This window comes from Acanthamoeba castellanii, assembly GCF_000313135.1.
Source record: "Acanthamoeba castellanii str. Neff unplaced genomic scaffold scf7180000084599, whole genome shotgun sequence".
Taxonomy (NCBI): Eukaryota; Discosea; order Longamoebia; family Acanthamoebidae; genus Acanthamoeba; species Acanthamoeba castellanii.
In genome coordinates, this window is record NW_004457442.1 from 1,412,953 (window position 1) to 1,435,643 (window position 22,691).

Consider the following 22,691-nt stretch of genomic DNA (forward strand, 5'->3'; position numbering starts at 1 on the left):
TTCTCGTGCCGCACGTCGCGCACCTGGTCCATCAGCATGCACAGCAACGTGTTCGATACCGTGGTGTCCACCGCCTCCTCCTTGCTCTTGTGTTGTGTTGCAAAAGATGATGGTGATGTTGTAAAAGATGAAGTGGGTGTGGCGAAAGATGAAGATGAAGAGGTAGAAGATGAAGAAGAGAAAGAAGAAGAAGATGAAGGGGGCGAAGAAGAGGAAGTCGTGGGTGGTGACGGTCCGCGAGGCAGAAGCGCTCCGGGGACGAAGGTGAGGGCTGACAGTGGGGGCGGGGGGAAACTACCGCCGGCTGCGCGCTTTGCGGGGCGGGTGGTGGCGGGGGTGTCCACGCCCAGGCCGCGCTCGTGGTTGGGTCTTCGCCCGCGCTTGCGGGTGGGCGACGGCTGGCACGCCTCCTCCTTGCCCGACAGCACGCACCTCCCGCACGGTTGCTTTCTGCCCCCGAGCCGACCCCATCATAAATCTAAATGTACAAAAGATGTGGAGATGTATGCAAAGAGGTATACCTATCGCATTGGGTATGGGCTTGCCGGCACGGGGTACACACCAGCCCCTGGCCTGAGTTGTGGCTCGTCATCCGTTTTGCTTTATCTTCGAACGTTTAAACTGAATAGATTTATGTTTTATTTATATTCTCATACGCGGGCCTTTTTTATTCTCTCGGGGTTTTAACTGGCCAACCAATCAGAAGATTTAGGCCATCAGGAGTAGAGATCATCATCGTCTTCGTGGGAGAAGGCGGCGGACAGGCTCGGGTCAGTCGAGGATGGGAGGAAGGCGTATGGCGTGGGGAGGGAGAACGGCGGCCCGATGTGTTGGTGGTGGTGCGGACAGAGCTGGCCGTCGCGCCGCGTGCCGTCCCGATTCCACAGCTCCGGCCCGTTGCAGTAGCCGCCCCAGCCCTGCAGGTACTGGTCGTTCAACTGACGGACGCGATAGAGGGTCAGCATCTTGCCGCTGTGCATTGTGTGCGTCGAGTGTCGTGTGTGTCGTGTGTGTACCCAACAAGGATCGAAACGCTTGATGGCGGCTACTTTTTCGGCCGTGTTCTCCGCCCTTATAGAGTGCAGCACGGTCTGGAGGCTGAGCCTGACCGCCTGTGCCCGCAATGAGTGAGTGGTCAGGTCTACAGAGCAGAGAGAAGGTTCAGGAAGTAGGAAGAGTACGTCGTCGCAGATCTGGATGAGGTCTGTGACGCTGAAACCCTCCGTCTTGAAGGTCATCTCAAGCAGTTGCCTGTTGCCAACGGAAATGTCACGTTGTTCTGTGGGCGAGGAAACAACAAAGGTCAATACGTGAACCTATGTATCGCATTGCGTCACGGTGTACCGAGGGCCTCTCTCAAGATCGTCCGCCGTGTGCTGAGGTCAGGCAGCCCGATGTGGACCCAGTTCTTCATCCTGCGATACTGAGACAGACATGAGCACCCGGCCGAAATGGACGAAGAAGGGCCACACTCCAAGTACCAGCGCCGCTGAGGTGCGTTGAGGCTCGCTCGTCTCTCCAATGATAAACACTGGTGGCTCTCGGAAGGGCAGACCGTCGATCTCGGTCATGGCCTGGTTCTCGGACCTCCTGTGGGACGTAGCTAACGATCAGGAGCGGCCCACCAACCAAAGCCATTAGCGGCAAACGTACGCTGCGAACTTGGAGGTGGCCGATAACGCGTCAAAGTTGTGCAGTAGGATGATGCAGGGCCGGTGCTTCCTCGCCAAGTTAAACACGTCACGCAGCAGAGTTGAACCGAGCTCCACACCAAACTCTTCCTCCAGTCCCTGAATACGTGGGCACTGTTGAGGCAACATTGCGCGACGTCAGCATTGATGAGCGTCAGCACAGGAGGAAGACTCTGCGCAGTCTCTCGGTGAGCAAGCTACGTACCTCGAATTGCAAGAGGGGCAGCTCGAGCTCTGCCGCCAGGTAGCGGACGAGGGTGGTCTTGCCGCAACCCCTCGGCCCATAGACAACAATGTGATCAAGCACCGAGGACTGTTGATAATCTCTCTGGTTGGGTAAACGTGTGAGTGTGCACGTTGTCAACGTGAACACCGAAGAGTCAATGGGATGACGTACAGCCTTGAGGGAGGACAGCAGTTCCACGGCGGCAGCTTGCATCTCTTTCCATGGCCTCTGCAAGTAGAGCGGCATGTTGCTGCTCTCCTCGATGTACTTGCGGTCGAGTTGCGTAGAGTCTGCGTTGAGGTGGCGTTGGAACTGCTTCAACTGCTCCTCTTCCTTGGCTTGCGTCCTGGCACCCCACTCCTGGAGCTCCGCGGCCGATCGCGCTCGCGACCCTCCACCGAACCAGACGCGAGCCTGCCTGAGCAAGTTGGCGATGAGCCTCTTCCTAAAGTCCACTGGCTCCTGCGCGCTCCTGGCCAGAGGCCTCAAGGCCTGCCACGTACACCCCCACATCTCCCTGCCGGACGCAAGTGTACTGAGAATCAAACAACGCCAGATGTTGATAGGTGCTGGTGGTGTAGTGGCCTACGTACTTGCACTGTTGGTGGGCGATGATCCAGCAGGCCTCGCGTAGCCCGCACCTGGGCCGGTGAGGGTCTTTGCGAGGACGCAGGTACAGACTCAGAGGCGGAGGGGGCGCTGCAGCTGTGGTGCTGAGGGACTGGAGCAGGAGCTGGTGCAGGTTGCAGTCCTGCAGCAGGTCGCGCCACAAGCGGCACACGGAGGCCAGACGTAGGCGACCAACTAGCATGTCCAGCGGGTCGTACACCGCCCCCGAGCCCAGGGCCGCGGCAGTCCCGGGTGTGGCCAGCACCAAGATAGCCTCCACGAGCTCGTTGGGCACAGTATTCATCTTTGTTTGCTCCTTTGCCTCACCTACAGCTGCCAACAGCGCTGGTGGGCTGACACGTAGACAACCCAAGAAAAGACAGAAGAAAAGAAGATCGAGAAGAAAAGAAACAGCCGTGCTTGGCTAGCTCTCCAAGCCCCTGGCCTACGCCCGAACAGGGAAGTTCCACAACTTGATTACCTTGTCCCACCCACCGCTGGTCAGCCTCCCCGTCGCCGCCAACGCGAGGCATACCACATCCTGGAGAAAACGACGAACGTTACGTCAGCTTCGCCTTCGCACACTACTCGTAGTGCACCAGCCACGGGAAGTGGCGGTGTGCGCGTACCTTGGCATGAGCGTCATGTATGGTGTGCACGAGCGCTCCGCTGTGTACGTGCCACAGTCGGATCGACTTGTCGGCGGAGCCCGAAGCGAGGAAGCCTTCGGTGAGGGCCTGCAGGGTGCGCACGGTGCCCTGGTGGCCCTCCAGCACGCGCACGCACACCTCCTTGTCGACATCCCACACTCGAAGCATCATGTCCTGCGACCCGCTCACCAGCCGGCCTGAAAGTCCAAGTCGGCACCCAGAGGGAGGTGTCGCATTTGAGAAGGGAGGTTTGCGATCGCACCAGACACAGAAAGGAGTACCATCGAGCAGCACGGCGATGCACTCGACGGGCTTGTCGTGCCCGCCAAGCCGACCCGTACACCGCATGTGGCCTCGGCTGGCATCGCCAGCCCACACGCGGATGACCTGATCGTCGCCACCCGAAACGATTCTACCGTCAGGTAGTACGCCCAATGCACGCACTTTGCCCTGTGCGGTGTGTGTGCGTGTGTGTGGTGTGGTGTGTGGTGTGTGGTGTGGTGTGTGGTGTGTGGTGTGTGTTTGTGTGTGGTCGTGCGTGCGTGCGTGCATGCGTGAGAGAGATCCACAGTAAGCAGGTATCAAGCAACGCGTGCAAGCACAATGCGAGATCTCACCTGGTGGTCGGCCAGTGTGGCGATGCATGTGCCAGTGTCGGGATCCCAGAGCCTGATGGAGGAGTCCCACGACGCCGACACCAGCACCCCGTCAGGCAGCACCGCCAGCCGGAACACCGCGTCTTTGTGGCCCTATGAGGAGAAAAAAAGAAACACCACCAGTTGGAAGAATGAGGTCAGTCACCACCATTTCTCCAACAACAGCTGAGACGGATACGCACGTGGAAGGAGGCCTGGTGTTTGCCGGTCTTGATTGCGTACAGGTGGATGGCGCCGTCCCACGACCCCGACGCCAGGCACAACACTCCCTTGCGCATCACCACTGAATTCAACGAGTGAGAAATGCCATTGCCCACATGGCTTGTTGGGTGGTACTTGAGACTCACCTTGAAGAGACCACACGGACTTGGAGCGCGTCTTGATCGTCTCTGGCCGCACCTTGGGCCTCCGCGGGTCCCACACGAGGATGCTCGCGTTGTCGGTGCCGCTGGCCAGCATTCCTAATGTAGACACACACGGCGACAAAAAGTCGGCCACAAGCGGAAGTGCTGGGAACGCCTGAATTTGCGAAGCGTACCATTGGGCAGAGCACAGAGCACGTTGACTTCGCCCTGGTGCGCTTCGAGTCGCGCGGCAAGTGGGGCGCCACCACCCAACAGCTGCCGCCGGGCGCTCTCGGGACTCACCGCCACATGTGAAGCGGCCTGTCCACCACCAACCCACAAACTCACCCGTTGGTGACCTGTCGACAACACACAATCAGGTCTTCGATTAGCGTACCTCGAGGGAGCTGATGGCCAACTCGTAATCCGATTCGGTCCCGTGGAGACCTTGGACCTGCGTCTCTGCCTCCTCCGATCCGGCTGACCAACCCGCCAGACCGCCGTCGTTGGCCTCTCTCTCTGCTTCCGCGTCCGTTTCCTGGTCTTTCGAGTCCTTTGTCGAAGCGCCATCTTGCATGGCTTCGTTGGGCTCATCAGTTTGGTCGCTCAGGTTCGCCTCGCTCCACTCTTCGCCTTCGTGACTATCTCCACTGACTTCCTTTCGCCTTTCCTGTTGGAGGGCTTGCATGTAGTGTTCGATCCACTTGCGCTGCTCGCTCTGCTTCTTGCTTAGCTGCTCGTCGTTACTCACATCTATCTGCCGCTTCCCCTTCTCATCGGCCTCGTCATCGCCATCGTGGATCTCCTCCTCCTCCTCCTCCAGCGCATGTCTTCTCTGCTGCAGGAATCGTTCCATGCAGAGGATGATGTCCGTCTTCGAGCACCGGTCCGACATGGCCATGTCCCTGATGGACTGGAGGCGCGGCGTTGAAATTGAAGTGGCGGACATTAGGGACTGACAATTGGTTGGCACCACCACCACGACAACACATAGGCCAAGTTTTGGAGCGTACCTGCGTGAGTATGGTCTTGCTCGACGAATTCGATGCGTCGAGCTCTCGCCTACGGTGGATCTGGGCGGTGGTCCGCAGTGATTCGAAGGTGCGGGGCGAGGGCGAAGTGCTGTTCGGGGTCATCGACCGAGCCGCCGGCGCGGTGGAGGCCATCGCGGCCCGGCGCTTGGCCTCGTTGGCGTGGTAGCGCGTCTTCGCTAGGGCGTCGTAGTTGCTCGTCTCGGGGCACACCTTGCGCATGATCTCCGCCAACCGGGCGACCACCTCCGAACATGGAGGCCTCCGTTCTGCTCAGCCAACACCTTCCACGTCAGCACACCCACTGAACCCGGTGTAAACGCACCACAAACACAACACGGCACAGAAGAAGCCGGTGATACCGGGGTCCTGAGCCCAACAGTCTTGGATCAGCTGACGGTAGGCGGGCACACAGTGTTGAGGAATCGGCGGCCGCTCTCCAGCAAGCACCTGCGCCACACGTGGAGTAAGACTGTGCGGAAAGTGAACTCAATGGAGAACTGAAACCCGTTGCATTGCAACGACATTGAACCTTGTCTTCGATTTGCTGCATGAACGCGAGTTCGCCGAAGAAGCTGTCGCGGGTGAGCAGCTCCCACAATATGACCCCGAGGCTATACACGTCGGCCTTCTCCGTATAAATCTTGTTTGCCAGCACTTCCGGCGCCAGCCAGACTGTACACGCAGAGAATGCGTAGCGCCGGTGTGAATATGCGCAAAGCACACAACAGCCATGCCACAGGATACGGGGTACGTACTGGGGCAGTCAACTCGTCGACCGGCCGTGTGGTGCGCCGCGCTAAGGGACACCCCGAAATCGCATACCTTCGCCACGACCTCGGCGTCAGGCGACAGATCGGCCAACTGGTTGCCAGATCCGAACGTGTTAACGGTTGCGCCGCATCGAGTGTGTGCGGCCGTATGACGGAGATTTTGGCGGGGAGGGTACAAGGATGTTGGGAGACTTGAGGTCGCGGTGCATCACCGGCGGCGACGTGCTGTGCAGGAACGCGCACCCCTTGGCTGTGTGCACGTAGGCAATTGTTTGTTTTGTTGAGGTCAGACGACGCTTCGTGTGGGTTGCTTGGGTTGAGATGGAGGTTAGGGTACGCGTACCGACATCCTTGGCGATCTTGAGGCGCAGAGGCCAGTCCAGGGGCTTGGCTCGGTCGGCGAGAAACTCCAGCAGTGTGCCGGCACCCACGAACTCAGTCACGATGCACGCCGGCTCCGTACAGAAGCCCCGAAGTGCGACCAGATTCGGGTGGGCCAGGCCGCTCATGATCCACACCTCGTGGCGGAATTCCTCATACGTGCGCCTCTGCGCGTCTGCTTGACCGTCTCCACCGCCCGGCGTGGACCACGGGTCGATCGCCGCGTCGTCGGCGCCAGACTTGAGCTGCTTGATGGCCACCACTTCGCCCCGGTAGGTGCCCCTATACACCGTGGCGTAGCCGCCCTCGCCGATGGCCGGCTCGTGCTTTTCGAGCTCCCCGAAGGCGATCTTGTGGCCGTCGAGGTGGGCCATGGCCAAATCGGGTGCGGCCGCGTCCAGTCGGATGGGCGTTGCCTCGCTATCCTTGAGCCCTGTTGGGACGGTGCGCGCCATAGATGTCAGTGCTACGTCACCGCCAGTGCTCTGGACGAAGGGAGGGGCAAACCGCCTATCCGGCAATAGAGAAACGAGTCGTTGGGGGTGATCGCAGCTGTCTGACACTCCTCGAAGGTGAACATGTACGGCGCGACATTGAGGCCGCCGCGCCCCAGACAATGCGGACACGGAACTTCCACTCGGGCCTGCGGCGAAACCGCAAATCAAAACCAAAAAACGAATGGTCTGGACAAGGGTCGTACCTCGAGATTGTACCACTCCTTGACGAGCGACTCGATGGCGGCGAATATGAGCCAACACAAGCTGGACATCTCCTCCCCGCGCAACCCAGTGCGCACCAGCAGGCTCAACTGATTCGCCTCGGGCTGAAGCTCCACCAACATCTGCTCACTGCCAGAGCGACGCGGTCATTATCATTTGGCGCGAAGTGGACCAAGTGAGTCGTGGAGTAGGTACTTGGCAAAGCGAGCGAGCATGCCGTGGCGCCACAGCACCTGCGCGGCCAACGGAAAGCCCAGCAGCCGGATGATCAGGCGGCCCATGAACCCGCGCGGCACAAAATCGAAGCGGTACGTGCGCCCGAAGACGTGTTCCTCCGCCCCTACCACACCACCATCCAGGCCACCACATACCACCACCATCACATACAGCCACCACTCCACGTCAGCTTCGCACGTGCGCCTTCGCAGGAACGAAGGAGGTGAATGGACGAACGAATGAACGAAGGCCACAGGTGGGTCAGCCGTGCGGGTCGCTCTTCGGGCAAGAGGGCGGGCACCAGAGACGACTGACGGTCGGCCACCGCCACGCTGCCCCCCTCGCCTTCCTCGTCCTCGTCCATTAGCCCTGGCGCCATTGCCCAGGTTACTACTGTTCATGATGATCGTGTTGTGTGTGTGTGTGTGGGTGTGTGTGTGTGTGTGTGTGAGAGAGAGAGAGAGAGAGAGAAGAGAGCTATACCGAGCTTGTGGACATGTTCCTGGACAGGAAAGGTGACTTCGAAGCGCTCCAGCAGCGACATCAAAAAGCCGTGCAGCTCTGGCGGGTAGGTGGGCGCCTTCCATATGTGCGGCAGCGAGGAGTGGGCGATCACCCCGTTCCTGGACAAACGGTAAAACACAGTGAACTTACAACGCAATGAATCGGCTGTGATGCGGCGCGAGAAGTACCTGCAGAAGTTGTGCTTGGTGGAGACCACTGTCGAGAGCATGTCCATCAGCCACTGCGGGTCCAAGATTACCACGTCGTGCAACTGACCGAGCGAGCCCAATACGTAAAAGAAATAGATCAGTCACAATATCTTGCAAATGCGAACAAGGTGGCGCAGCGAAGCAGGGAACCAACCTTCTCGTCTTTGTCGAAGTGGACGAGTGAGCCCAGGTTGTGGAGGAACGCGGTCGCTGTGCGCAGATCGCGCTCGTCGTAGATGAGGCTCAGGCGCGCCAGGTTACTGTAGGCCTGCCACGAGAGCACCGGCGGAGTCCGGCTCTTGGCATGCATCGCCAACGCTTTCTCGAGCGCGAGGTAGCTCGATGGTAGCGGACGGCCCATAAAATCCTTTGCACAGGCCATGTGTGTGTCATGTTGTTGTGTGAAAGAACGTCACACGGTTCTGGGGCGTACCTGCTTCGCGATGATTTCCCGGATGCCACCGAGCAGCTGGTCGATGTTCTTGCCGGAGACGGCACTGACAAAGTGCACACCCGCCATGTTGGGGTACTTGAACCGGAACTTCTGCAGAAGCTCGGTTTTCAACCTGCCCAGGAATTCCTCGGTGCATTCCTCGCTCTCGGCGTGCGTGCCCACGAGCAACACGGGCGAACCTTTGACCGCCGTCTTCACCGATTGCAGCCTGGGGCGCGCGAATGCTGAGTGGTCACCATGAAACTTGCTCACAAGCTGTACTGAGCAGTACCAGTATTCGATGCGCGAATGGACAGGCGACAAGGCATTGAATACGACCAGAAACAGTGAACGCTCCGATAAGAAGAACTGATGCGTCGCATAGTAGATCTCCTGGCCTGCGAGTTACACAAAGCCCATGAGGTTCGTGTGATTAGAATAGCACAAAGATAAGGCAGCGAACCGGCAAAGTCCCAGGCAGAGAGCTCGACGGCGGCGGCGCGGTTACTCCACACCGAGCCCATAGGCAGAGTCCAGCCGCTGATGTCGATTCCATCGGTCGACACCGGCGCTGCTTGTTGCGCTATAACGAAAAATGATAGATGTGAGCCGACGTGTCTTCAGGCAAGCTGCGAAGGTGCATCACAAAGATGGACGGGCGGGTGATGAGCGTACGGCTGATCTGTGAGGCTGGCGCAACTCGAAGCGAACCTGTGGACCCAGATTTGGCAATTGGCTGGCCGTCACGCTGCAACGCGCGAAGCAGGGACGTTTTCCTATTTCATGGCGGAACGAATTGGTTAGTTTGTTTTGAAGGTACGATGCAAAGAACAACGTACCCCACGTTCTCGTGGCCGACGAACATGAGCTTCATCCGGTAGCAGGGCTCTTGGCCCTTCAGCAGCTGCCCCAGATACGTCACTATGCTTTCCGAGCCCAAGGCCACAACCTCCCCCGGCGGAGACCTGGTCACACACGGGCACGCGACACGGTACGCTGGTCAATCACACGTTAATGGAATGTGCAAGGTCCAAGCGAAAACCTGAGGCGTCGGCTCTGTGTTCCTACGGCGAGGCGCTCCAGCTGCGTGAGGCTGCCAAGCTGGGCGGGCAGCTCCACGATCGCATTCTCCTCGACGGCCAGCACGCGCAGACGCGTGAGCTTGGCCAGCTCCGTGGGCAGGGCGTCGAGCTGGTTGTGGGTGAGGTCGAGCTCCTCGAGCGAGCGGGCCATGCGGCCGACGTCGGGCGGTAGCGACGCCAGCTGGTTGTGCGAGAGCAGCAGCGTGTTCATGCAGCTCCACTCCGCGAAGCAACCCGCCGGCAGGGACAACAGGTAGTTGTTGCGCAAGTCGAGGTGGCGCAGTTGGGTCAGGCGCACCAGAGGCGCCAAGCGATGATCCTTGTCTGTAGGCATTCGTTGATTACAAATAGAAACAATAAAAATATTAGTTTTCATTAAACCCAATAAAAGTAGAACATTATCTTTCATCGTACCTGGTGCTTCACCAGTCCTGGCTGCGAGGCAATTCCTGTTGGTAAGAAACAGTGAAAAATCGTAACCACATTACACTCGAGAGCGCTAAGCAAGTGCGGAAGTACCGGGCACGAAGTTCTTCGAGGTGGCAGAGGTCGGCCATGTCATCAGGCAACGCCGTGAGCACGTTGGCCGACAGAGTGAGCACCCTCAGGCGGCTACAGGAGGCGATTCCAGCCGGCAGGGCCGACAGCGCGTTGTGCGCCACGTCCAGCACTTCGAGGCCCGGTAGGGAGGAAAAGAAGTCTGCCGGCAACGCCGCTAGCCCATTACCAGCCAGCTTAAGGTTGGTGAGCGACGGCAGTCGCAGGATTCCCTCGTGAATAGCTCGTTGCCCTGTAATTAATAAGTGTTACTATGCAACCTGACTGTAATCACAATGGAATTGGTGACGCACCCTGAATGATGGCGAACTTGTTGTGTGATAAATTGAGCACGCGGAGGTTGGTCAGCAAAGAGATGTGCTTGGGCAGCCGCTCGATGACATTGTGGGCGACGTTGAGCGATGTGAGCGTCACCGGCAGCTGCTCCAGGCACCACAGCCGATTGTAGCCGAGGTTCAGCTCGGTCAAATTGGGCCAGGCGCCGCCACCATGCTCAGCCGGCTGCCTCGATGACGAAGCGAAGTCGCGCTGTTGCGCGAAGGTGGCGATCAGATTGTGGGAGAGGTCGAGCGCGCGCACGGAGGTGAGGTGGTGCAGGCTAGTCGACACAGAGGCCAGGAAGTTGTTGGCGAGGCTGAGCGACCCGCGCGGCGGTAGACCGAGCAGCACGCTATCCGGTACGGCGCACAGGGACAGGTTGCCCAGATTCAGAGCATCCGCCTCGGCGCGCACTGCTTTAGGTCATCGATTGTGGCGTGAGTTGAAACCGCATACAAAAACGTGCAGAAGAATGCTGGAATACGGACCGAGTTCATGGGTTGCGCTCGCCCCCGCCACCCATCGCAGATAATACTCTGCGCGTGCTTGATAAATGAAATGCTGATAAAGTTGGCTGAGCGTGAGCGGGGGACGAACCGGTCCAGAGGGTGACCTGGGCCGGGTGGACAGCCAACTTGGTCACACGGGCCTTCGCATCATAGGCGGAGTTCAAGAAGTCGGACTTGTGGGCAAAAATGTAGGCCCAGACTGACACAGTATCGCCAAGTCCTCCTGAGGTGCCTATGAGCAACCACCGAGATATGCACGCGCCAGGCAAGGCTGAGGTACCTCGGGTTCGGTCCTGATGGGAGTCAGCCAGGAATGAGCCGAACCGGCACGTGTAGAGTGAGTCTAGCAGGAACACCAGCAGGGACGGGCCGAATTCGAACTGGCTGGGCCACTGCACCCACAGCTGCCACACTGCACGATGTCGAGGGAAGAAGTGGTGAGCCCGAGGCTCCTGAAGCGAAGAATGGACCAAAGGGAGGGGTACCAGCGTCTATGAATTGCAGAAAGAGGAAAGATTGCTGGGTGGCCTGATATTTGGCTTGCCGGCTCTGGCCCCACTCGAAGCCTAGAAGAACATGAACAAACAGTAAGAGTTGCAGTCACTCACTTCTAACGACGACAAGTTGAGGCCATGGGTACCGAAGGCCATCCACTCTTTCTCGAGCAGCGCGCAAAAGCCTTCCACTGTGCGACAGTGTGCGTCGAGACAAATCTGGGCTAGGCTCACCACTTGCGGTACCGATTCCCCTCCCCGCTGATTCAGCACCACCACCTTTGCAGATAACTATGTGAGGCTGTGTGTGTGTGCTAGTGTGTGAAAACTGCGTGTGCTTCGTACCGGGTTGCCGAGCTGTAACCGCGTAACTACCGAATCAGTGACGGCAAAGAGTTGGCCTATGCCGGAAAGCCACCCAGCCGAATAGACTGCGCGTCGCCACTCCCTCGCGCGTTCGGGCTTCGCGGTGAAGAGATGCTTGTCGAAGGATGACACCAACCGAACCAGCCGCGCCAGACTCTCGCCCACCGCTTCCGGGGACATAAGCTTGACTGCCCGCTTCTGTATCTGGCCCTCCACTTCACATCAAAGCCGATCGAGTTAGCAAATTGATCACTCTCTTAAGAAGCTCAAAAGCTTTACCTGTTTCGATTCGTTCAACTTGGTCGTCTTCTTCTCAAGTACCATTCACTCACTTTAGTCATCAGCACATGGTAGATAATGCGCAAAGAGAAGAAGCTGTACCGGATTCGTCTTGCTTGGCTTGGCTGGTCCGAAGCCGTTTCCTGGGAGGTGATGTGTCGACAACGAGTACGGAACCGGCCTGGCGGTGGAGCATCAGCACGTGTTGCATCATGCTGCGCTGGCCACGGGCCGAGCTGAGCTTGGGCGATCGAGATTCGGAGTCGAAGCTGATGAGCCGCGCTCCCTTGGCGCTCGCCTCGTCGCTCGGTCGCCGTTCCTTGCAAGCGCGCAGCAGGCACGCTTCTGACATGGGGTGGCGCCAGCACAGGGCTAGCGTCCATCGCTGCCATTTCTGCTGCGATCTCCACAGCGCATCAATTTCATCTGTCCCACAGCTATGAGAAACGATCTCAGGCGAAACGAAAGCATCGCCCGGGTAATACCATCGCTGATGGCTTCGGGCACGACGAATTGGTTCGGAAAGCTGGAAATCCGAAAGTCAGCGTTGAGGTGAGTGATGCGCCAGTGCCTGGCGGGAATCTGCAGCCGCTCGAACTCCATTCGCACGTCGTACAGATAAAAGCCCGCCGCGTTTGCTGTCGCCGCAAACCGCTCTTGGTTCTTGAATGCGAACACATCACTGCAGGAACACACAGAAGCACCGCGTTCATTAGATCTTCCTAAAAACCAATGAATTATGAGCTGCAAATGTACTAGATGTGCTCGGGGCACGCATGCTGCTTGAGCAGAGTCACCAGCGCCTTGTGATGGTCGGACTGGACGAGAAAGAACGATAAGCAGCGAAAGTCCTTGCAGGTCAGCGCGAAGCCCGGCAGCCCGCGCTCATCGTGGCGCGTCGTCTTCATTTTCATCACCAGCCCCAGGGGCAGGCTTTCGTTCTTCTCCTGCTCATCACACTCTCTGTGAGCAGACTTCGGCCCAAGTGCAGTGTGGAGTCGGTGCGCGCACCTTGGTCATGAAGATGAGGCGGTAGTTGGTGAACCACAGCTTGGCCTCCCGGCAGTCACGCAGGGAGTGGTGCGTGTAGAGCACGTCCTCGCCACCCGCGCCGCTTGCGAACAGGAGCAGCTCTCCCGCAATTGGCGAACCCTCTGCACGCACATTGTTCGAGCCAGGGTCAGACCTCCCAAATCAGCCCGTCAGTCGCTGGCGCGCTTGCGGGTACCGTCGGGGAGCTTCTGTGTGTCGGCTTTCGGTTGGATGGACGCCGACGCAATGGTGGGCGTTGAGATCGGAGGTGGTTGTGGCTCCAGCCCACGCAGCGGTTGGTGCAGCGCATGCGCGCTGCGGCAGGAGACGGGGGCGAGAGGCGCCGCGTCGCTGGCGAAGGAGAAGCTCGCCGTCGGCGCCTGCGCGCGAGTCCGGAGGATTGCGTCGGTCCACTGCTTGGCCGTTGACTCCGAGTCGGCCGCCAGCACGTAGACTCGGCCCTCGGTCACCAACTCAAATGTCACCCGCCGCTGTTGCTTGCGCTTGGTGCCTGCAGTCGCATCCAGGCGCACGGCCTCCACTCGCGCCAGCCGTATCGACCCCAGCACCGGTGTATCTACGATTGCAAATATTTTATGGAATATAAGTATATTTTTGTAATTTGTGATAAGTGTGGGGAAAGGGGGGCACTGATGTGTACCTGGCCGCTTGCGGTAGGTGAGGGTGGTGTGGGTGAGGCGGAAGTGCCGCGTTTGCCACCGCTTGACGAGGGCCTTATTGGGGGAGTGCTTCTCCAGCCACCCAACCATAACCGCGGGCGCTTCGGCCACTGCTTCCTCGTCCATTGGTGCAGATATTGTCTATGCTGATGGGCGTGCAGCGACATCGTGTTGCTTGCTCCCTTAGTTTGCAACCGGTCGAGTGCCAGGAACATGTACAGCAAGCCGAGGCCGCCCAAGCGGAGCTTTTTTTCCATTTGGTTTCGTTTTGTAATTTGAAACGAAAAGAAACGAAACGAAACCTGTGCCCGCAAAATACTGGAAAAGACAAGAAGCCCTTGATGACGAACACGGGGCCGGGCGAGCACCAGGCAAGCCAAGAGAGAGCAGTGATGCATGGCGAGGATGCCGTCGGGCAACCATCACGCGCTGTTCCCGAGCAGGCCTGCTCCGGATGCCGCCAAGCACACGCCCTTTGCGATAGGTGCCTTGCACCCTTCCCAACATCATTCTCTCCCTTTTTTTTATATATATATTTCGTCCTTCCTGCCTGAAAAGGATCAAAGTATTATTCATAATTTCCTTGTTTTTTTATCAATATTTATTTATGCAGGAAGAAGCCGTGCGGGCGGTGCGTGCAGCTGGGCAAGGCCGATACCTGCCACCCCAGCCCCGCACGCAAGCGGGGCCGACCACCCAAGGCGCGCTCACTCGACCAAACCGGAGACCAGCAGAACGTACCCCCAACCGCCTGGCGCCCGATCACCATAGCCCAACAGCCCACACTGCCTGGTTCGCACCTCTTCACGCCCATGGCGGTGAGTCCCCGCGTCCACTCGCCGTCATCGGCCCCACTCGGGCCTCGCCTCGCCGCCGCACCACCGCTGGTGCCTCGGCCATCAGTAGCAGCTGATCGCCACGATACCTCGTCACCCTCCTCAGAAGAGGACGCCAGCAAGCGACCAAAGAAGGCACGCACCACGCACTTTGCCGCCCGCTCGAACGACGTGATCACTAACACGCACACATACACATCGCACACACCGCGCCACACACGCGCTGATGATGTCGGTCGTACTTCACATTTACAGGCACAGAGGGTGGACAACTGCGATACGAGGCACGACGGCGCGGATTCGGCGATGACGAAGACGCTGATGTTAATGCTGGTGGACGAGGTGCGCGAGGTGAAGGAGGAGAACAGGCAGCTGCGGGACCGGGTCGCCGAGCTGCGCGGCCAGCGCAAGCGGGACAGAGCCGAGATGCGAGCTATGGAGAACCGACTGCAGAACATGGAGCAGTCGATGCAGGCCATGGCCACTGCGCAGCGGGAGAGTGCCGTACAGATGACGAGACTCTTCCAGCAGAAGCCTTTGCCGCCATCACGTCATGCCACGTCAGCACCACAGCCGTCCAGTGCCTCGCTTATGACTGGCTCATTGACTACCACCTCATCGTCGACCACCATCACCCCGGCCGCTCTGTCGTCGCTGCCGCAGAGCTTCGATTCACCGCCGCGGCAGTCATCGTCCTTTGCCGGCGCTGTATCCCCGGCTTACTCGATGTCGGCCCGAATGCACGGATTGGCGGGGCTTCTCCACGCGCTGCCCTATCTGCGCGACTTCGACCCGGGTCTGCTGATCGTCTCCGATCTGAGGTACACTCACCTTCCTTAAAGTTGATGATAAGCAGGAAGAGGAAATTAACCGAACGATGACAGCCAACAGTTCATGGTGCTGAGCATGACGCACCCCGAGACCCTGGCCGACATGATGCCGCCCACCATCGAGTTCGTCTCACCGGGCGCCACCGCATTCCTCGGATACAGCCACGTACTACCGCTTTCCGCATACCCCAATCGTCAGACTCTCGCTCGCCGCTGACACTGTCCGTGGTCGTGTCGTGCGACGCATGTAGGAGGAAGTCGTAGGCAAATCAGTCCATGTGCTGGGATGCATCGACATCCAGGACAAGCTGGATCTCATGCACTCGATGTTCTCCAAGTCTGCTCCACCGTCCGGAGTGAGCGATTCCATCCGCGTTTGTCCCGTTATGCGACGCAAGGGCTGTGAGCCCGCACGTATCGAGACCTTCCACCAGTACCTCTGGGTCAACTCTCGCGTACGCCTCCTCACCGCCCACACGGACACAATATGACACTCCGAACGAACGAACGCACGCACATAACCGCACACGCGCACCTATGCGCTTCGTCTCACATCGCACACGCACAGGTGCAATGGAACATCGCGTTGGTGACTCGAGTGCTCGAGGAGGGCGTGTACATTCCGCCGCTGGGGAGCATGTCTGAGCTGCTCAGCAACCCCAGCACCAGGGCCCTCTTCTGCTCCCGCCTCGCCCCCTTCCTGCGACAGCCCCTCGACCGAGCCCGGATCTGCGCAACCATCACCACCACCACTTCATCAGCGTCGTCGTCGTCGTCGTCATCGTGGTCGCCAGAGGCGAGCGCGCAAGAAGAGACGATCCTGGCGCTACAGCAGTCGTCGATGGACCTGGACATCGAACTCCAGGAAATGATGCAGGCGCTGCGCTCGCCGGCGCCGTCGCCCTCGACAGGACCACCCGCAGACGACCACGAGCGGTGGCTCCTCTGATTTAGCCAATTCGATTGCCCCCAAATCGCCCAAAACCGCGACGCGCGCGCCACCGCACACACCGCACACGCGCTATCTCAGTCATCGGAGCGGCCGCCAAGCATCCGGGCGTACATTTGGCCCATCCGCTGGTCGTGCAGCTTCCGCTTCTCGCTGAGCTCCCGCATCAGGGCGCCCACGTCGCGTTGGATCGTCGCGTCGCCCTCGGCCAGGTGGAACGCGCGCTCGAGGTCCCGCTGGGCCAGGTCGAAGTCGTGTCTCCCCAGGTGAGCCCGGCCGCGCCTGTAGAGGGCCTTGACCGCCTCCGGATGCACTTCCAGCGCCTAAAAAAAGATACACACAACCCCCGTATTCAGTTCCAGCCGTGTGCGCCGTGTGTCGTGTCCTGTGTGGCGGGCGATGCGTGTGCGTGCAGTGTACTTGAGTGGAATGGAAGATGGCTTTCTCCAAGTAGCCGAGCTGGAGGCAGGAGGCTGCGGCGTTGCAGTCCAGATCGACCGAGAGCTGATTGAGCGCGGGGAGCTCATCAGCCGGCGGATTCTTGATCTTCTGCAAACTCTTCAGCCCCTGTGCACCACGTCCACATGCCCCGGTCAGCTGACGACGCGACGAGATACGAGACAGATGAAAGGGAAAGGCTCCAGTACAATCCGGTAGAACTTGAGTGCGGCTTGAAACCGCCGATTACGGAAGCAAACGTTGCCGTCTGCCCTGGCTTCCTCCGCGTCCGCCGCATGGTCGCGCTCCTTCTCGGGCTTTGTCTACAGCGCTCATTGATGTGAGCGCGCGTGCGCGATCGTGCGGAAGGAAAACAAGGAATCGAGGCATACCAGCGCGTGGCCGAGCATCTCCACCTCAAACAGGACCGTGGTGTCGGGCGGGATGAATTCGGGGATGCCGATGCCCCCGAAGGCGTACTCGGGGGCGATTTCGAAGCAGGCCACCTCTTGCGGCCTCATTGTGGCCACCCCGTCGTGCAGGCCCACGATCACCTCGTGCATGCCGTCCTCTGGCAAACAAGAAAGGTCAATGTTTGTCTACATTTCGCGCGGTGTGCCACAGAAACCTGGGTTAAGCTGGAACCAATGGGGCTGCTGACGCTGGCGGGTCGAGTCGAACGGCGCGCCATTAGCCACTCGGCCAACGTAGTGCACTGCGAGAACCAACCTCGTTTAGTTACGCTCTCGTCGGTGCGAATCGGTAGTACGTACCTGAGACCCACTCGCCGGCTGACGGGAGAGCACCGCTGCCCTCCCGAACGACCCGCTTCCGGATGCCGCCGTCGCCGTGGGCGTCGATCCAGTTCACGGGACCGGCGACGGGGTCCTCGGCGCCATATGGTGCTAAGTCGACCACTGGCGCCCGCCCCTGACCGCACATCGCAGAGCCGCCCAGGTGCTGCAGCACCAATAGAGCGGCCTGGTGCTCGGCCTCCTTCTTGGTGCGATGGGCGTGCTCCTGCTCGGGCCTAAACTCGAGCCCCAAATCCGGCATCTGTCGCTCACGCACCCACCGGTCAACATTTAAACAGACTTGATGGAGATGTGGGTGTGGTGGGAGTGTACGGCAACGGAGTAGAGGAAGCGTTCGAGCGGAACGTTGGGCTCCAGCCTGAACTTGGGGAGCTCCGATAGGTGCGACTGCTGACAAAACTCGAAGAGGAGCGCCTTGGGCGGCTTGGTGAACTGCCATTCGCACGGCTTGTAGACCAGCGGCAAGCTCGCCCCGATGCCTACAGCCTTGGCCTGGTCCCTGGCGGCGCCATTGGGCAGCGCCGAGAGGAGAACTCTGGTAAAGCTGTCAACACCTCTGTACTGACTGCCCTGGTCGTTGAATGCCTGGTAGGTGGCAAGCGTCACGTCGGTGAAGGGCACGTCAACAGAGTAGCGCGTGCAGAACAACGCTGGTCCGTAGATTGGCTTGTTCGTCCCTTCGTTACCTATCAACAGCGTTGCGCGCTGCAACCATCACTAAAATAAGGCCAACATCACTTCACTGCGCCAGTGGTTTGCAGTGCTGTGGTCTGGGGAAGTTACCGTGTTTAGCTTTCGCTTGTTTGCGCCGCGATTGCGGTCCAGCACCAGGTGCGGACCAGTTTCACTCCGAGCATGGCTTTTGGGCCTAGATGAACGTTTGGTTCAACCAAACGTTTCATCAACGAACGGCAGCTGGCCTTGGTTTGATGCGAACGAAGAGGTACCACTGGTTGTGCAGGTCTGGCCCCAGAATCTGGGCCGCCCTAAGAGGAAAGAGTGTTTAACATTGAGTTGATTCTTTGGCCACCATTGTTGGTGGGGGGGGGGATGTGGTACGCGCTGGTGTAGAGGTGGCAGTCTGTTGGGAGTGTGACTTCATAGGGTTCACCCTGCCCGTCCTCAGGCACCACCACAGCCACGAACTTTGGCGCTACCTCTTGTGGTTCTAGGTCCATCACGTCCATGGTGCACACAACGAAGATGTGCCTCTGGAGGCACACAAGCGACACCGCCCAGCAACTGAAGGTGCGTGCGCGCAAAGAGCAACACCCAACCAACATACAGGACAAAGAATGCGGCGGATTTCTGCTATTTTTTGGCGAGCACGAATATTCTGGGAATATCAATTATTCGGTGAACTGAGAGGCCTCTACAAACCTGGTTCCTGTTCCTCATCATCTTGTAGAGATCGACTAAATCGCGGCTTGGATCGTTGCTGGTGGAGGAGAACGATTAATCAAGCCATATTTACAATATATAATTCGAATGTCGCTCACAGGAGATGCATTGGAGGCGGCTGTAAGGAGGCTGCTACGCGAGTTCGGCAATCAGTTGGATAGGGAGGTGCTGGAGAGCGTGCTTGAGATATGTGGGGGCGACGTAGACCAGACCGTGGCCTTCCTACGCGTACAAAATGACAGTACGACCCCCCTCCCCTGGATCTTCTCGCTTATAAAAAATAATGATTATTATTTGATTTGGATTATTTATTTTATTTCTTTTCTTTTTGTTGTGTAGCGGACTACGTGGACCCAGGCCCACAACAGAAGGAGAGCATTCCCAAGGACTACATGGACAAGCCGCCCGGCTATGCTGCCCCCAAGGTACGCGTGGTGCCCTCATGTGCGGCGAACGTTGGCTCTGTGGGCGTCGGCTCAGTTGGGCGTTCGTGGGGCCTGCAGGCTGGCGAGGGCGACACATCGAGCGCCGCGCTGCGGCTGAAGAAGGTGCTCCTGTCGGGCGAGGCCGGGTTCGAGGACCATCTCACCGCTGTCGACAAGGTCTTCCCCGAATACACCGCCGTACTGCTCATGCTCCTCCACAAGGTACGACACGACACGACACGACACGACACGACACACAGCGCACACAACCATACACAGCCGCACATGATCGCGCACGGTTGGCTGACGTGGCGATGGCGATGGCGATGACAGAACGTGGAGCTGAGCACGGTCACGAAGTCGCGCGTGCTGGCGGCGTGCTGGCAGCTGCGCAAGCACGAGCTGGCGGACCACCTGGTCTCCCTCGAGAACCACTTCAACATACCCGAGGTCCTCAAGGCCCTCAAGATCTTGGGTACGCCGCCGCCGCTACGCCAATGTCTCGTCGACACCGGACTTTTGAGAGCTGTGCTGATGATGACTGCCTGGTTTGTTGGTCATGTGAAGATGGTCCGAGGCGTCTGCGAGCGCTGGAGAAGAAGATCGCGCGGTTGGAGAAGCAGGCCACGGCCAAGCCCAAGACGCTGGGCCTCCTGCGCGCCAAGATCAACGACCTCAAGAAGGACGTACCCGGCGTCGGTTCGTTCTTTCTTTGGCTTTGGCACGTTCTTGTTTTCCCATTTTTCTGATTTTCTTTTATTTTCCTTCCCTTCCCTTTGCTTGTTTGCTTGCGACTGTGCAGAGACACAGCTGACGTCGGTCAGCGGCGCGCTGGCCAAGCGAGTGAAGAAGTGGACGCTCTCGCTGTCGAAGGAGAACCTCGACTTCTACGCCCTGCAGCTCCCCAAGGAGCCTTGGTTCGTCTCGCGCGCGCACACACACACGCGCACACGACACGAAACACGACATACAGTGCTGACGTGGATGTGTTGTGATGTGTGCCCGGCAGGCAGGAGCTGGCGGACCTGGTCCACTTGCACCCGAGCGACTTCCAGCTGCCGTGGTTCCTCTCGTTCGTGTTCGGCCACCCGGCGCCGGAGGACTCGCTGGTGGTGCAGGCCCAGAAGCTCACGCCCGAGAACGCCGAGGAGCTGGTCACCCAGTACAAGTTCCCCTACAGCTTCCTCCGCAAGAACCTCCCCGACATGTCCCTCAAGGTCAAGGCCCAAGTGGCCCTCTACGAGGTACTCCACCGCACACACCGCACACACACCGCACACACCGCGCAAGAATGAGCGATTGTGCTGAGCGATGTGGGTTGGGTGAATGAAAATAGAAACTGGACACGCTGGTGTGGTACTACGAGGAGCTGAGCTCGAACGAGGTGGACGCCATCATCGCGCAGCGGATCGACGCCGGCGAGGAGCCCAACTTCTCCTATGGTAAGCTCATGGAGCGCCTGCTGTACTTCAAGATGAACGGCATCGCCTTCTACCACAAGCTCGTCCCCGTCGCACAGAAGAGGTAACACACACGACACACACCGCACACGACACACACACCGCACACGGCGCACACGGCGCACACGGCGCACACGACAGGTGCTGACTTTGTTGGCACAAATCGCAGGCTGAAGGACATCTTCCTCCCGCTGGAGCCTCCGGTGGTGGTCATGGGCGACGCCTCCTACTCCATGGACATCGGTACGCCCCAAATTAAAAACGAAACGAAACAAAAACGTTTTCCTGACGGCCGCTCGCGGGTGGGTGTAGCGATCCGTACGGCGACGATCATCGGTTCGCTTCTGGCGGCGCTCACCAAGGCCGACCTGCTCTTCTTCAACGTCAAGTCGTTCACGCCCAAGGTTAGCCTGTTCTTCCCGTCGTGTGTGGTGGCGTGCGTCGTGTGCGGTTTCTAACGTCACATGTCGGTGTTTGAAACGTACAACACAGACCATGCCCCGCACGATCGAGGACGTGCTCGAGTGCGCCACCTCCACGCCCGCCGACGGCCTCACCGCCCCCGCCTGTGGTACGACAACCACCTGCCTACCCCCCCCCCATTGAGCGGTCTGCGCTTCTGATTGATTGGGGGGGGGCTATTCTGACCTGATGCCTCTACCACAGCGTTGTGGGACTACTACCAGAAGAAGACGGTCGTCAAGTTCTTCATCGCCGTAACCGACGGTACAATCCTGGCGTGACACGACACACGATGACACGCACACACACATGCGCCTCACCGTTGCGTGTTGTTCTCACTACTGTGCAGAAATCGAGAACGAGAAGAGCAAGGGCGAGTACTTTGCACAGCTGTTCTATAAGTACTACACGGAGGTCTATCCCGCCAAGATTGTCTTCGTCAGCTTCCTCGAGGTAGCTGCGCATGCTCTGTGCGTGTCGTGTCGTGTTCTGTGTGTCGTGCGTTTGCATTTCTGACACTGCACGACACGCAGAACCCGGGCGAGAAGGGTCGGATGGTGAAGTCGCTGGAGAACCTGGGCATCGTGCCGCTCCAGTTCCGGCTCGACTCGCACAGGCCCGACCTCACCAAGGTCGACACCCTGCTGGGCCTGCTCGCCTCCGAGTGCAGCTTCTTCCCGGTTCAGGTCGACGCCGTGGCCCAGGCCCTGCGCCGCAGCGAGTGCCGGCTGGCCGCGGCGCTTGAGCAGATGAAGGACCTGCCCTTCCCCGACCAGCCGCTGGGCAAGCAGGGCGGCGAAGACGAGGAGGAGGAGGGCAAGGGCAAGCAGAAGGCCAAGGCGCACGACGACAACGAGCCGCCAGAGGAGTTCCTGTGCCCCATCACCCAGGAGCTCATGAAGGACCCCGTCGTCGCCAGCGATGGCCACACCTATGAGAAGTACGTCGTGTGTGTGTGTGTGTGTGTGTGTCGTGTCGTGTGTCGTGTGTCGTGTGTTCGTGCGTCGGCGGTGTGTCTGTGTGTCGTTGTCGTTTGGTCGGTTAGTGGCAGGGCTGACGTAGAGTCGTATTTTTGTACAGGCTTGCGATCGAGGAGTGGATCCAGAAGAAGGCTGTGTCGCCGATGACCAACGGCGCGCTGGAGGGCAAGCTCTACCCCAACTTCTCCCTCAAGTCCCGCATTGCCGAGTGGAAGCAGACCCACAACGCCGAGTGAAACTCTCAGCGCTCTGGCTCGGCCTTCCCCACACCCAATAAAGGAGGATGAACGTTCTCATGTGTAAACGAAACGTGTAAACGACGAGCGAGAGGTGTA

General features: G+C 59.1%; 6 protein-coding genes across 6 annotated transcripts in view; 2 read left to right on the forward strand and 4 right to left on the reverse strand.

Annotated features, from left to right (window-relative positions):
• Window positions 1-32, reverse strand: part of ACA1_063450 (uncharacterized protein) — a gene marked incomplete at both ends in the record, with an annotated part of 1,455 nt that extends 1,423 nt beyond the window's left edge. The window contains one exon of the mRNA XM_004339546.1: window positions 24-32. Within this exon, the coding sequence (XP_004339594.1) occupies window positions 24-32 (9 nt within the window). The remainder of the gene's footprint in view (window positions 1-23) is intronic.
• A 684-nt stretch (window positions 33-716) lies between these two features.
• Window positions 717-2,830, reverse strand: ACA1_063460 (ATPase, AAA domain containing protein; the record flags this gene model as incomplete). Its single annotated transcript, XM_004339547.1, has 9 exons — window positions 717-938; window positions 1,017-1,112; window positions 1,182-1,279; window positions 1,345-1,423; window positions 1,482-1,590; window positions 1,654-1,790; window positions 1,897-2,004; window positions 2,089-2,452; window positions 2,511-2,830. The coding sequence occupies 9 exons, from the start codon at window positions 2,828-2,830 to the stop codon at window positions 717-719; spliced, it is 1,533 nt and encodes a 510-aa protein (XP_004339595.1).
• Window positions 2,831-2,971: 141 nt separating this feature from the next.
• On the reverse strand, window positions 2,972-13,886 carry ACA1_063470 (protein kinase domain containing protein; the record flags this gene model as incomplete). Its single annotated transcript, XM_004339548.1, has 40 exons — window positions 2,972-3,067; window positions 3,156-3,373; window positions 3,458-3,563; window positions 3,794-3,925; window positions 4,015-4,115; window positions 4,180-4,293; window positions 4,371-4,497; window positions 4,574-5,089; window positions 5,190-5,476; window positions 5,570-5,657; window positions 5,740-5,882; window positions 5,966-6,032; window positions 6,157-6,230; window positions 6,324-6,794; window positions 6,869-7,004; window positions 7,062-7,209; window positions 7,276-7,420; window positions 7,534-7,665; window positions 7,780-7,919; window positions 7,989-8,071; window positions 8,164-8,376; window positions 8,443-8,840; window positions 8,906-9,013; window positions 9,154-9,218; window positions 9,282-9,407; window positions 9,485-9,848; window positions 9,939-9,973; window positions 10,044-10,314; window positions 10,376-10,813; window positions 10,998-11,141; window positions 11,190-11,321; window positions 11,395-11,475; window positions 11,550-11,622; window positions 11,749-11,984; window positions 12,151-12,474; window positions 12,534-12,730; window positions 12,823-12,995; window positions 13,060-13,202; window positions 13,277-13,657; window positions 13,742-13,886. 40 exons carry the CDS (start codon window positions 13,884-13,886, stop codon window positions 2,972-2,974), a joined length of 7,371 nt encoding a protein of 2,456 aa, XP_004339596.1.
• Window positions 13,887-14,165: 279 nt separating this feature from the next.
• ACA1_063480 (AT hook motif domain containing protein) lies at window positions 14,166-16,375 on the forward strand (the record flags this gene model as incomplete). The annotated part of the gene is given in 7 exon segments (XM_004339549.1): window positions 14,166-14,244; window positions 14,378-14,391; window positions 14,402-14,497; window positions 14,852-15,417; window positions 15,481-15,592; window positions 15,678-15,881; window positions 15,995-16,375. The coding sequence occupies 7 exon segments, from the start codon at window positions 14,166-14,168 to the stop codon at window positions 16,373-16,375; spliced, it is 1,452 nt and encodes a 483-aa protein (XP_004339597.1).
• A 77-nt stretch (window positions 16,376-16,452) lies between these two features.
• On the reverse strand, window positions 16,453-18,815 carry ACA1_063490 (tetratricopeptide repeat domain containing protein; the record flags this gene model as incomplete). The annotated part of the gene is made up of 8 exons (XM_004339550.1): window positions 16,453-16,698; window positions 16,796-16,942; window positions 17,023-17,136; window positions 17,206-17,384; window positions 17,587-17,869; window positions 17,941-18,314; window positions 18,576-18,604; window positions 18,688-18,815. The coding sequence occupies 8 exons, from the start codon at window positions 18,813-18,815 to the stop codon at window positions 16,453-16,455; spliced, it is 1,500 nt and encodes a 499-aa protein (XP_004339598.1).
• A 301-nt stretch (window positions 18,816-19,116) lies between these two features.
• ACA1_063500 (Ubox domain containing protein) lies at window positions 19,117-22,592 on the forward strand (the record flags this gene model as incomplete). Its single annotated transcript, XM_004339551.1, has 15 exons — window positions 19,117-19,270; window positions 19,369-19,454; window positions 19,533-19,676; window positions 19,788-19,929; window positions 20,022-20,153; window positions 20,257-20,371; window positions 20,464-20,698; window positions 20,791-20,978; window positions 21,084-21,157; window positions 21,227-21,318; window positions 21,407-21,485; window positions 21,581-21,640; window positions 21,726-21,829; window positions 21,910-22,316; window positions 22,457-22,592. 15 exons carry the CDS (start codon window positions 19,117-19,119, stop codon window positions 22,590-22,592), a joined length of 2,148 nt encoding a protein of 715 aa, XP_004339599.1.
• Window positions 22,593-22,691: the final 99 nt, after the last annotated feature.